Source organism: Berghia stephanieae, chromosome 3 (genome assembly GCF_034508935.2).
Source record: "Berghia stephanieae isolate SIO BIC M18660-M18661 chromosome 3, UCSD_Bste_1.3, whole genome shotgun sequence".
Lineage (NCBI taxonomy): Eukaryota > Metazoa > Mollusca > Gastropoda > Nudibranchia > Aeolidiidae > Berghia > Berghia stephanieae.
The window spans coordinates 87,660,109-87,673,453 of NC_088362.1; the positions used below are offsets into that span (position 1 = coordinate 87,660,109).

Sequence of the window (13,345 nt, forward strand, 5' to 3'; positions counted from 1 at the left end):
CTTCGAAGGCTACAAGTTACTTTCGGCATATCAGGTACTGCTCTAAACTGGTTTGCATCATATCTTACTCAAAGAACTCAATCAGTTTTAATTGGGGAAGTAACTTCGTCAGAGCGTGACCTTCATTTTGGTGTACCTCAAGGATCCGTTTTAGGTCCAGTCCTTTTTGTACTTTACACTTCTCCTGTTGCGAGAATCTTAGAGCAACATTCTCTCGCTTACCATATGTACGCCGACGATACCCAGATATATAGCATGTGTTTGCAATCCGATATAGTTTCAAAGTTTACGAACAATGCATAAACCATGTGATGAGATGGATGTCTGCAAATAGATTAAAATTAAATGGCGACAAGACTGAAGCCTTATTCATTGCTAGTTCCAATAATAAGACAGATCCATTTACACTGTCACTGACAATCAACGATAATGACAAAATACAACTCACAATATCAGCAAAAAATCTCGGCATCACCTTAGAGAGTGATATGTCTATGAACAAAATTATTAACAATGTGAGAACAAGTGTTAGATAAAAAAAAAAACCCTCTTGAATTGTGCAAATTAGTTTCTTTCTTGTTTTTTTTTTTTTTTTTTTTTTTTTAGAAAATGCAAAATCATGTAATTTATGCTATAAAACCACTCTCAGAGATCAGTATTAGTTGAGATACATGCTTTTTTAAGGGGAGAGGGGGGGGGGGGGGCGACATTAAAAATGATGAAATTTGACCCAGTTTGCTAAAATTAGATTTTGGTGGGATGTTGTCATGTAACCATTTGTCTGCATAATAATTTGCATGAGAACTTATCTTCAGTTTTTTTCTACTCAAAATAACGTATTTTGTGACCCAAGGTATGGTTAAATCCGTGCCCATTTTTAGTTTCAGTGGGCTGATTTCATGAAAGAGTATCAAGAAGTCTATATGACTAAGTAAAAACAAAAATATATCAATGAAAAGTAAAACCTCTCCTCTATTTCCAACAACCAATCATTTTGTTTTTAATTATGCCATGTGGTTACAATCCAGTCAGCGAGCGAGAAGTCTGCACGAGGAGAGATTTTCCCTAAACTAGTTTAATATGACTTTTAAATGCGTTTTTCTCAAAACTACAATTTTCGTCACTAAAATCCTAACTCCTCCCTCAAATTTCAATCAATCTTCTTCAAATTTTCTACAAATGAGTGTTTTACGAATGCTCAGGTCCTCGAGAAGACGGATTTTGGAAACAAAAATAATTCATGAGTAATTTGCAATTATGTCCCTTTTTTTCAAGGGGAATAACGAGTAATAACTTTGACCTTAATTTTTAAAGATTCTTATTTTAAAAAATAAATAAATCGGGCTTCTAGAGCCTCTTTGTTTTCCTTTTGTCTACCTATGGCCAATATATTATGGCAATCGGTTGATAAACAAAAAAGCCTTTGACTTTTAAATGTTTGTTATTTATTTTCCAATATGACGTCTTCTATAGCAACGGACAATTTTTTTTCGAAAAAAGTTGAATGCAATGGTCCTTCCCAAACAAATACATTATTATGACTGTGCACTGAAGTTTAGGATATATATTTCATCAAATTAAAAATTAAAAATGACCATTAGTGTCGCCCCCCCCCCCCCACCCCCCTTTAAGATTGGGAAATTTTGACGACAAAAAAATTCGATCATTCTTATTGTGTAACCATTCAAAATTAAACGACCCAAGGTTGATTTACGTCATCCTTGGATTCCCATTGGTGACTATTTTTGGAGTTAAACCGGATATTTTCCTTTCAAAATTGTTTAACCGTTAATCTTATTCCATTTCGCTAGTTTTGAGGGATTTTTATCATGCAAAATTCTATAATAATAGATGTTTGTTTATCTGATTTAATTTAGCAAGTATAATCAACTACACTAATAAAGACGGGCAGACGGACAGACAAACAGACTCGAAGAACACCGCTCGATTGAATGTCGGCAACCGGTGTTGACACTGACAGTGCTCCTTTCCCCCTCTCCCTAATTATTGTTTCTTTCCAAAAATACTGCATTAATCATTCTACGTGTTTTATAGACTAATTTGGTCAAACTTGATGATAGTTGGGGACCAAGATATCTCAGTTGGTAGAGCACTCGCTTCACACGCAAAGGGACCGATATCGAATTTTTTTCCATGACCTCCCAGTCCACCCAGCAGTAATTGGGTAACTGGGTCTTATATCTGGAGGAAAGTACTTTGCGATAGACAAGCGTCCTATGAAAAGGGTATCAAGCAATTGCTATTGTCTGTTTCAGGCTATAGAAACCGGGATAAACCGGCTCCATGGGCCGAATGGCTCGGAAGGACTACTACATTTTGATGACAGTATGGAGTATGGAGTCGGCATACCTATAAAATAGTGTCAGAAGCTATGACTATCCTCACCATTATCATCTTGATAATCATCAATCGTTACGATGCAGTATTGTGTCAAGCTATTGACGTTACATTATTGACCGCAATTTGAGCATGTTCTATCTGTATTGTTGTGTCCTTGTGTAAGGCACTGCACACAAATTGCCAGCTCGTTCAGGTATAATTGAGTGTTCGGCTAAAAGCACCCACGACTGTTCTATCTGTTGTTCAAAAATTACTCTGTACTGATGGCTTGTTTTGTGTGAAATAGGTCTTACGTGTCTTGCTGGTGAACTATTGTGCAGTTAATGTAGCGTTTTAAAACTGTAGCATTACTTGTGTATTCCATATGAAATTCTCACAATTCATAATCGAATGTTGATGGGTCTTTAAAAGAAAGAAAGGAAGGAAGGAGAGAGAGAGAGAGAGAGAGAGAGAGAGAGAGAGAGAGAGAGAGAGAGAGAGAGAGGTGAAAGAATATTACATATGAATATACGTTTGCATGTTTACAGATTCACTTACAATGACAAAAAGAACTTCTCGCAGGGACTGATGGGACAAGTTTTTATTAGTATGTCAACTAGATAACACCACGCTAACGTCTCGTGCTTCAACCACCCAGGAATACACACGCTACAATTCCTACTACATTTTGATTTATGTTTTCAACGTTCCTTTTGCTGACGAAGGTTTTTTCCCCCCGAAACGTCCATTGTATTTACTGTTCCCACCCGACCATTTGTTAGCTACTGTAAATGATCAACAATAAATTAAAATTATTGAACGCACATTGTATTCTCGTCGTTATTATCCCTTGAATAAGTGTTGCTATATAGGGAAAAATAAAAGTGCTAAAAACGCACTGTTATAATAAATTGCGAGAGTGGTTCTTTAGCAGATGTCATTTATATGGGTCTTAGCTACCTGTATGCCCATTTTCATGCTTTCAATCCCATTGTGCAAAGTTTTAGCCCAATTTCCCTTTATATAAAAAAAATATATGTATTTACGCAGTTATTTCCATTGCTTAATATAGCTGTAATAGGGAAAATTTAAGACCTTAAACCGAAACGTCATGATTGATTGCCAGAGTGGTTGTTTAGCTGATGAGTTTTTAATGGGTCTTGGGAACCAGTATGCAAATTTTCATGCTTTCAACCCGAATTTGCACGGTTTTAGCCTAATTCCCCCTACTATTAACTACCTCCTTTCCACCCACAGGAAAATCGTTATATTTGTTACGATGCAGCTAACATTTTTCTCATTCTGATTTCTTTTGCAAATCTTAATATTTGAACAAAAAAGTTTGCTATAGTTAAAGTATATTAACATTGTGTTGAAGAGCTCGTTTAGCAGAACAAAATATGTATAGCAAGAACTAACAGATTTTGTGCTTGAGTGAAATAAATCTATTTTTGTATGGGTTGGGTGTGAAGTTTTGGGGAAAATCCGGAAAATGGCCGGTAAGGAGAGAGTTAATTACAAACGCAATTAAATAATGAAAATAATCCTTGTTATATTACAGGACTTTAAAAAAAAAGAAACATTCCTTTTGGACAGGATGTTTTTATACAAGCAGTAAATTTCACAGACTCATGGTATCATGTTGTGTTTTTTATTAAAGGATTCACAGACCCCTTTTCTTCGATTCCGACAAAACGAAAGTGGCCGCTTCGTTTTACACTGAACATTTACAGAAAGACTTGTTGCCTGCTTGAAAAAGAAAAGAAAGCTTTATTCTAAAATTGATTTCATTATTGTTCAAGATAGAGCTTCTTCGCATAACTCGAGGACTTGCCAAGGGTTTCTGCATTGTAATCAACAGGGCGTTTCATTGACAAAGAAAAATGACCGCCAAATTCTCCGGACTGCAATATCCTGAATAGTCAGCGGTGGAATGCCCTTTTGACGAAAGTTTATGCAAACTGGGGACAACCTTTTCAAAATTCAAAAGAATTACAACAGAAAATAAAATCTGTTTGAGCAGAGGTCGCTGGTTTGCATGAGACCAGTCTTTGAACAGGGATTCTTTAGTCTCCTCCCCGTCTGCGTCAAGTTGTTAAAAACCAAGACAGTGCCACTGCAATGCATTTTGGATTTATATTTTGTTTAATAAAACTTTTCTTGTTAAAAGTGGTATGTATTGTTTTTAATTTACTCAATATTCAGTTGATTTGATTTTCTAATCGATAAGAAGAATTACCTAACTCCCATCATAGTCAAACAATTGCAAGAAAAAGAGAGACACATCTAAAACATAAACAATTCTCAGTTTACAATGGTAATTTCAACAAAAATTAAATAACACTTTTAATTGTTGAATTTACTTAACATTTTGCATAATGACAATTTATATTTGAAAAAAAACAAAACATATAAATATATGTCAAAAATTGTTGCAATGTGGCTTAAATACAATAGACGCACTAATCTGTCAAACAGGGGACATTTTTTTAATGAGCCACCGAGTATAGTTGGTGTAGTGATGGCATAGTTAAATGCTTTCGTGCACTCTAGTTTGTTAACCACAACAAAGGGAAAGGAATAACAAGATTTCGATTTATTTAGGATTTATAGATGTTTGAAGTAGTTTTCATGGCTTTGTTTTTATTTTTTTGGGGTTTGTTTTGGGTTACCTGGCCAATTTTTATTGAATTAAACGATACTTGAAACATTCGTTAAACATTATTTATGATTTTGGCAGTTATGAAGCATAGTTTTAAATATCAGCACCAAACACGTAGTACATTATAAGATTAGTATCAATTCAAAGATAGGGTTATCTAGAGCATTATTCTATATCGGAATTTTTAACTATGATGCCGTGACGTACACGTAGGTATGCACTCGTAACGAAATAAATAAGACACAAAAATATGAGATGTAAGCACAGGTGATCTCCAAAGGCTGCTCCGATGAATGCGGCGTTGTCGTGTTCAGCCATATCCCAATTGGACGGCTCATGACCTGAAAATAACAATAAATGCTAATTGATATTGTGCTGAACCAAATCATTTGTAGAATAACACGGGGAAACAAAGTGCAATCCATCTCGTACGTATAGAACTCATTGGGCCCATGAGAATTAGTGACAGTTGAGTGTCACCATTAAAAAAAGCCCAAACCCAATACTGTACTAGTACTAGTTAAAGTAAAGTAAAACGGGAACCCTTCCTGAAAAGTTAGATTAAGCGATCGCCAAATTTTGATGTACTTGCCTGGGAAAGAGGAACCGTGCACATGTAAAATGAAGGCAGAGTTCCAATTCCATGTGGCCAAGAGACCCATACTGATGACTCGGACCATTTGAGTCCAGTATCCACTCTTCCGTTCCGATTCAACAAGCAAGGACACTCCGATTGCCAACATAGGGTACATGGGGAATGTTTTCACCATCACCGCAACAGGAGCGTGATGCATGAAGTCTTGGGCTCTTAAAGTGAAATGGAAAGGATAGAAAAAAAAATAGATATACAATTGGATTGAAAAGAACTCCGTGTCAAGCTTATTCCACGATTCTGAAGATTTGTGTCAATAAGATCATTTTACAGGCATGTGGCATTGTTTTAAAAAAAATGTATGTCCGATTGAGCGAAAATTGGTTCTCATTATAACCACTTTTAAACAAAGCCTGCCAACCGAAATACACGACACTGTGATCTTTTGGTATGGACTCACCATCGGAACTGCAGGTTCCTGATTCGAATCCCGCTTTCTGGCGCAAAGTTGAGTATTTGGAAAAGGCCATTTAATTTACGCATATCGTACAAGGGCGTTAATTGAGTCAGTGACCGGTAACAGAGTTGTCCCTATTGAAAAGAAAAGTAATTCTATCAACTATCAGCGTGTCTCGTCCTGCTGGGAATCGTTGTTGGCTTGGAATCCCTTTTTTGCTTTGGCATAATGTGTAGTGCATATTGCTATACATAAAAGCTCACGTTTATGTTTTCATGAAGCCCCTCAAATTCTGTGTTCACGATCTGGAGTAGTGGATCAACTGGTTCGATTGAATAGAATGTGTAATAATTCTCTCATTGTCAGTCATCGGACACCGATTGCTGATTGATAAACGGAGCCGTGTTGGAATAAACTTTCTCTACAGATTTAGTCCCTAAGTTGTATGTAGGCAAGTATGTATTCAAGATGGCGGACAGGTCAGTCGGGTCTCTCGCAGTCTCTAGATCTACCGTCTCTTGTATCCATCATCCGTGGTAGCTGTCCTCGTAAACACAGACAATGTCTAGAAGGAGTATAGGACTTGTGACAAGGATCAGATTTCTTGCCAAAGAGTGTATCAAAAGTGGTAAAATTCGACTAGACGTCGGACAGAATGGTTACAGTGTTGTAAAACGTGTTGTGAATGGCGGAAATAGTGATTGTGATTTGTTTGACATTTCTAATTGGCTCCAGTATCAGCATGAACCGACCAGTAATTCTTCTTGGAATAAGTTTATACAACAAGAAGGTATGTTCAGACAGACTATATCTACACAACCCATTAAAATTAAACCAACTTTTTGTCACTCCAACCCATCAAATTGGATAAAATTATTTTCAACACTACACAGTGTTTTCATCAAAAACAACACATTCCAAATCCAAAGACCCGATAATGGACAGCCGTTTAGCATTGAATTTCTCCGCTACTGCAAACGAATCTTAACAAAATTCCCAGATGGACCGATTAAAAAAATTATAAAAGACCCGATCAACAATTATGAAGCTCTATTAAAATACATCGACATAAAAATAATAGATATAAAGTCCTCCATTATGCCCTCCCTTATTCAAAACAACACACCAAGAGCACAGGAGGAAAAAGAGGTGACAAGACAAGAACTCACAGCAATATTCGTAAACCACCAACGAAAAGCTATTGATATTATTAGAAACGGATGTAAACAAACACACTCAAGTTGTGAGATAGATATCAACACAGTAGAGACTGCCTATAAAGAAAAATGTCAACGAAACAATATAAACATTAGTGACACACCCTGGTCCGATGATGTCACTATCCCCCCTCCCGCATGGACACCATCAACAAGTGAGTTTACAATCGACGAACTCACAAGCTGTGTTAAAAAATTACCATATGAAAAGTCACCCGGGGCAGACGGTGTCACCTATAAATATATAAAACAAAATATAAACAAACTGGCACCAATTTTTACGGCCATCTTTAACACCTGTTTAAAATATCAAAAAGTCCCCCCAGACTGGAAACACAGTATCATAACACTGGTACCAAAAAAGAATGGAAACAAGGACAACGTCGACGACTGGCGACCTATCGCCTTATTACTAACGTCCTATAAAATATTCATGAAACTCATACAAAATCGACACATGCAATGGATTGTCGACACGGAGAGACTGTCACTTTCACAGAAAGGTTCATTACCTAGAAACGGGCTACAAGAACATGTGTTTTCGTTAAAATGTGCAGTATCAGATTTTTTACACTCATCGGGAAAATTATATTTATGCTTTGTAGACATAAAAGATGCATTTGGAAGTATAGATCACGAATTCATGCTACGTCAACTTAATGAATATTCATATCCTTCAGTATTCATCAACATTACTAAGGATATTTATAACAAAGCATCATTTCAAGTAAAAGTCCGAAATCACCTCACAAATACAATCTACAGAGACAAAGGTATAATCCAAGGATGTCCATGGTCTGTAATTGTCTTTGAACAAGGAATAGATAAATGGCTAAGATGGATCGAACAAAACCATACCTCTCCGCAGATGCCACTACCCATCCAAGGTTACGTTGACGACGTCACGTTACTAGCAAAAAGTGAAGAAGTAATGAATCAATTGTGCAATAAAACAACTCAATTTATGAATGCAACGGGAATGAATATAAAACCCCCAAAATGCGCCATAACATCTGGCCAACATTCAGGTAACAACTGGAACAAAAAATTCAAATTACCAACAGTAACAATACAACAACATGAAATACCAACATTAGAAAAAGAAGAATTTTACACGTATTTAGGACACAACATCAACCTGACAAACAAAAGTGATGAACATCAACGAAAAACGATAATCGAAAAATTTAGAAACAATATGAACCTTTTAGATGTTTCCCCTCTGCCGTCTTCAGCCAAACTGTGTCTTTTGAGTTCAATGTGCTTTTCAATTCTAATGTTTTATTTTTGTAATCTCATGTTTACCGAAAAGGACCTTAATGAAATTGAAAATATAATTGTGAACAAAGTTAGAAATTGGTTACATTTAAATAATTCGAGTACAAGGTCATTCATGTTTTGTCCAAGATCAAAAGGTGGTCTCGGATTACCAAACCCTAAAATAATTTATTATGCAAAACACCTATCCTTTGCCCTGTCCATCCTCAATTGTGACGATGACAGTGTGAAGATAACAGCCACAAACAGCCTGAACCTTCATCTAACGAAAAGAAAAATTCTACGCGTCTCATTAGACGAAAACGAAGAAAACACTTTTGCCGGTTTTTGTCACAACGGCAAACGCCTTCAAAATAACACAAAAGTTAATTGGCCAAAGTCATTTTGGGTGGATCTTTTTGAAAAGTGTATCCGCCAAAATGTTTCCTTAATAAAAGATGAAGATTATGTGATGTCTGTACAGGCTGATAGTGACGTCAGTTGTTCTTTTAAGTCCCCAAAATGTTTTCAAAACTTCCTTAAAAGTGTGAGACTGAATGAGATAGCTACCCATTTCCATGAACTGGCGTCCCAAGGAAGAATTGTTAGAGAAGCCACTGGGGTAAACCACGCTCTCTCCTCCAGTTTCATATTCAATCATAAATTCCCTGACGAAATTAGAACGTTTGCTATAAAATGCCGCTTGCAGCTTCTGGAGTGCGACAGTCTACTTCATACATATTACCCATTGTCGTACTCCAAAGGCTGCAAGATCTGTAATCATCCGTCAGATACGGTATCTCACGTTGTAAACGGATGTACAAAATTCAAATTAATATATCAAAAACGAAACAATAGAATTGTTGACATTATTTTTGACAAAATACCTAAAAACGACACTACTCAAATTTTCAAAGACACATTCACCAGACCAAGTTTTTTCGACAGTGACAAATCCTCATTTAATACTAACAGTAATCGACCGGACATTTTAAAAATCAACAAAGAAATGAAAACAGCCCAAATTGTTGAAATTTCAGTCCCATTTGATGCTCATATTAACAAGTCATTCCAAACTAAATTTGAAAAGTACTTTCCTTTATGCATGGAAATAAATGCTCTTGGATATAAATCCGAGGTTATCGTTCTTTCTGTAGGTAGCCTCGGCTATGTCCATGGTAGATTTGTGAATGGCTTAAAGATTCTGGGCATTAAAAGCAAAGAAGCAAAAGTCCTTTCAAAATATATAAGCAACAGTGCCATCATTGGCTCTTACAAAGTTTGGAGACAAAGATGTAAAATTCATCATAATTAGTAGCACTACATATTTAATAATATAGATATTTGTCTATTTATATATCCCTCTATCTATATGTATCCATCTATTTGTCAAATATTCCAAATATATCAATTTGTATATGATTGTAATAATCGATTTAATTTTTCATTACTGTTTATTATTATTATTATTATTATTATTATATTATTATTATTATTATTATTATTATATTATTATTATTATTATTATTATTATTATTATTATTATTATATTATTATCATCACCATCATCATCATCATCATCATCACCATCATCATCATCATCATCATCATCATCATCATCATCATCATCAACATCATCGTCATCATCATTATTATTATTATTATTATTATTATTATTATTATTATTATTATTGTCATTATTATCATCATCGTAATTATTAGTACTGTTGTTATCATCACCACAATTATCAACATTATTATTAATATTATAGTGATAGGGATTATTATTATTATTATTATTATTATTATTATTATTATTATTATTATTATTATTATTATTATTATTATTATTATATTATTATTATTGTTGTTGTTGTTATTATTATTAATATCATTGCTACCGTTGTTACTCTCATCGTCGTCGTCTCCATCACCGCCATAGCCACCACTGTTATTGTCATCATCGTCTTCATCATCATCATCATCATCATCATCATCATCATCATCATCATCTTCATCGTCATCATCGTCATCATCGTCGTCATTATCATTATCATCGTCATCAACACTAATATCATTATTACCTCTGGGACATTCTGTGGCAGAGTCTGAAACTTCACTGTTCAAATTAATACTCCAGCTCTATACATTGTACATTATTTTAGGAAATGGTATTATGTCAATGAATATGTTACCCTTGTTACATTATCATGTATATTTCCTGAATAAAATTTTGATAATTATGTATGTATGTATGTATGTATGTATGTATGTATGTATGTATGTATGTATGTATGTATGTATGTATGTATGTATGTATGTATGTATGTATGTATGTATGTATGTACGTATGTATGTATGTATGTATGTATGTATGTATGTATGTATGTATGTATGTATGTATGTATGTATGTATGTATGTATGTATGTATGTATGTATGTATGTATGTATGTATGTATGTATGTATGTATGTATGTAGTGTATGTATGTATGTATGTATGTATGTATGTATGTATGTATGTATGTATGTATGTATGTATGTATGTATGTATGTATGTATGTATGTATGTATGTATGTATGTATGTATGTATGTATGTATGTGTGTTTGCGTGTGTATGTGTGTTTGTATTTGTGAAGGAGTATTTATTGAGGTGTGTGTGTGTGTGTGTGTGTGTGTGTGCGTGTGTGTGTGTGGGTGCATGCCTGTGTTTCTCGTCCATTTTGTTATGGTTACAAGACGTAATGTATTTGTTCTTGCTACTTGTACCAATCTCGTATTTCACTACCCTTTCCGCAATCAAACCCACCTGATCAGTGATTGGATCAAATTGTTATTAACACTAACACTCCTAAAAAGATATATTACACACCCACAACCATTTCAACCCACAATCAATACAAGCACCCCTCTACTCCTTGCCAAACTGTCATTAACAATGTTCGAATAAGATAGCAACCCCACAGGCAGACGCAACCCCCCCCCCCCCCCCCCCCCCCCCCGCACGACCCCTCACAGTTTAACCGATTGAAACCAATATCAGCAGACGTGTGTTTATGTTTGCTTAGGAGCTTACCATAACAGTTGCGACTCCAAACATTCTGCCTTTTCCTAAATCAGTTAGTAAACATTGACAGTGTTGGATTATTCAAGACTTCCGTTACGTTTGGATAATTCCAGAGGCAGATTTCATTAGAAAGGACGCCATTGACAAATTCTTTTTTTTTCTTTTTCCCTCCATCTTTAAAAAACCCAACTAAGGTAGACCATATTTTTTAAAGATTGAACATTTCTATTGAGCAAATATCCCCTAAACATGCTCAAATAGCTTTATAAGGTGTCCCCAGTCAATAGCAACACTAAACATATAGGACGAGTCATGGCGCCTGTTAGGCAATATTACAATTTGTTTCCAACAGTTAACGGCCTTTATTTTAAATTTTAAGGATCATTTTTGGGTTTCTTCAAAAGTGGGGTGATCATTGCTTTTTTTTTCATTGTTCCTGAATGTTGTGAATTCTTGATGACTTGTAAAGTGGATTCCAAACAATTGAAAAGTACTTTGGTGGAGATTGGGTCACGGGCACATGCCTATGGTGGGCATAATCGTATATCTTACACTTCATCTGATGTAACTGGTCGGAGATATTCAAATATGGGACCTCGATAAGAAGAGCCTTATCTGGGCTTTGGGGCGCTAGCACACACGGGATTGGAATCAAGGTAAAGAACACAAATTGTGCGACCCAAAAAAATCTGCCCCTTGGTATCTCTTTTGATTCTTGGAATCAGTCTATTTATTAAAATAAAAGTAAAGGAAAACCAAAAGATACACATGTTTAGCCAATCCGATGATTTTGATGACATTTCGCCTTTCCTTTTATTATCGTTGGCGTGCGCGTACACGCTCCAAGAATAATGACAGCCACTAAATACAGTAGGGAAATAGTTTGGCTTATATTAGTAGACTCTGGGCAAACAATCTCATTCATTATACTCGGGTCCCAAGCGCTTTAGACAATTTGCCATACTCTTCACAGTCAAGAAACTAGTAATAAATTCTACGAAGGATGGATTATCTGACTTGCACTGTGTCGACAATGGGGGGGGGGGGGGGGGGGGGGGGGGGGGGGGGGGGGGGGGGGGGGCTGATAGCTCAGTTGTGGAGCACGCGTCCTTCCCCTTGCCTCTACCCAGCAGTTATTGGGTCTGCTAGATCTAGCAAAAAGTACTTTATGCTTTACCCTGGGCTTGCGTCCCATCTAATGAATAGCAAACAAAGAAAACGAAACAATACAAACAAAAAAACAAAAACAAAAACAAACAAAAAAAAAACAAAGCAAAACAAAACAACAACAAAACAAAAAAAAACAATAAAAAAAAACAAACAAACAAAAAAAAAACCCAAAAAAGAAAAGATTTTGAGCTTTTGTAGAGCGCAATATCCACTAAATGTGCTCAAAGCGCTTGACAAAGGGTCCCTGACCAACAGCAACACGCAGAACGAGACATGACGCGTGTGAGGCGATATTACAATTTTTCGGACAGATAACACTGTTGACTGCCAGGTACTCGTTTTACACCTGACTACGGTGAGAGAATGTGAGTAAGGAGTCTTTTCCAAGGACTCAACTATGCGCCGAGCGAGTTTCGAACCCAGGACCATCCGATCCGAAAGCGAGTGGCATACCACAAGACATAGCCGCAGATAAAACTAGAATAAACTCTATCCGGGGCCAATATTGGGCAGACAACCCATAACATATTTAAGTGTCTAATAAAATCAGATATGGAAAAAATCGAGACAATGTTGAATAGTT

General features: G+C 35.9%; 1 protein-coding gene across 3 annotated transcripts in view; it reads right to left on the minus strand.

The window, feature by feature from the left end:
- Positions 1-4,466: 4,466 nt before the first annotated feature.
- Positions 4,467-13,345, minus strand: part of LOC144968743 (uncharacterized) — an 18,001-nt gene continuing 9,122 nt past the window's right edge. For all 3 annotated transcript variants that reach the window (XM_078907381.1, XM_078907380.1, XM_078907378.1), the window contains exons 4-5: positions 5,595-5,809; positions 4,467-5,343 (exon numbers count right to left, since the gene is read on the minus strand). In XM_078907381.1, the coding sequence (XP_078763507.1) occupies positions 5,168-5,343; positions 5,595-5,809 (391 nt within the window). In that variant the 3' untranslated portion in view covers positions 4,467-5,167. The remainder of the gene's footprint in view (positions 5,344-5,594; positions 5,810-13,345) is intronic.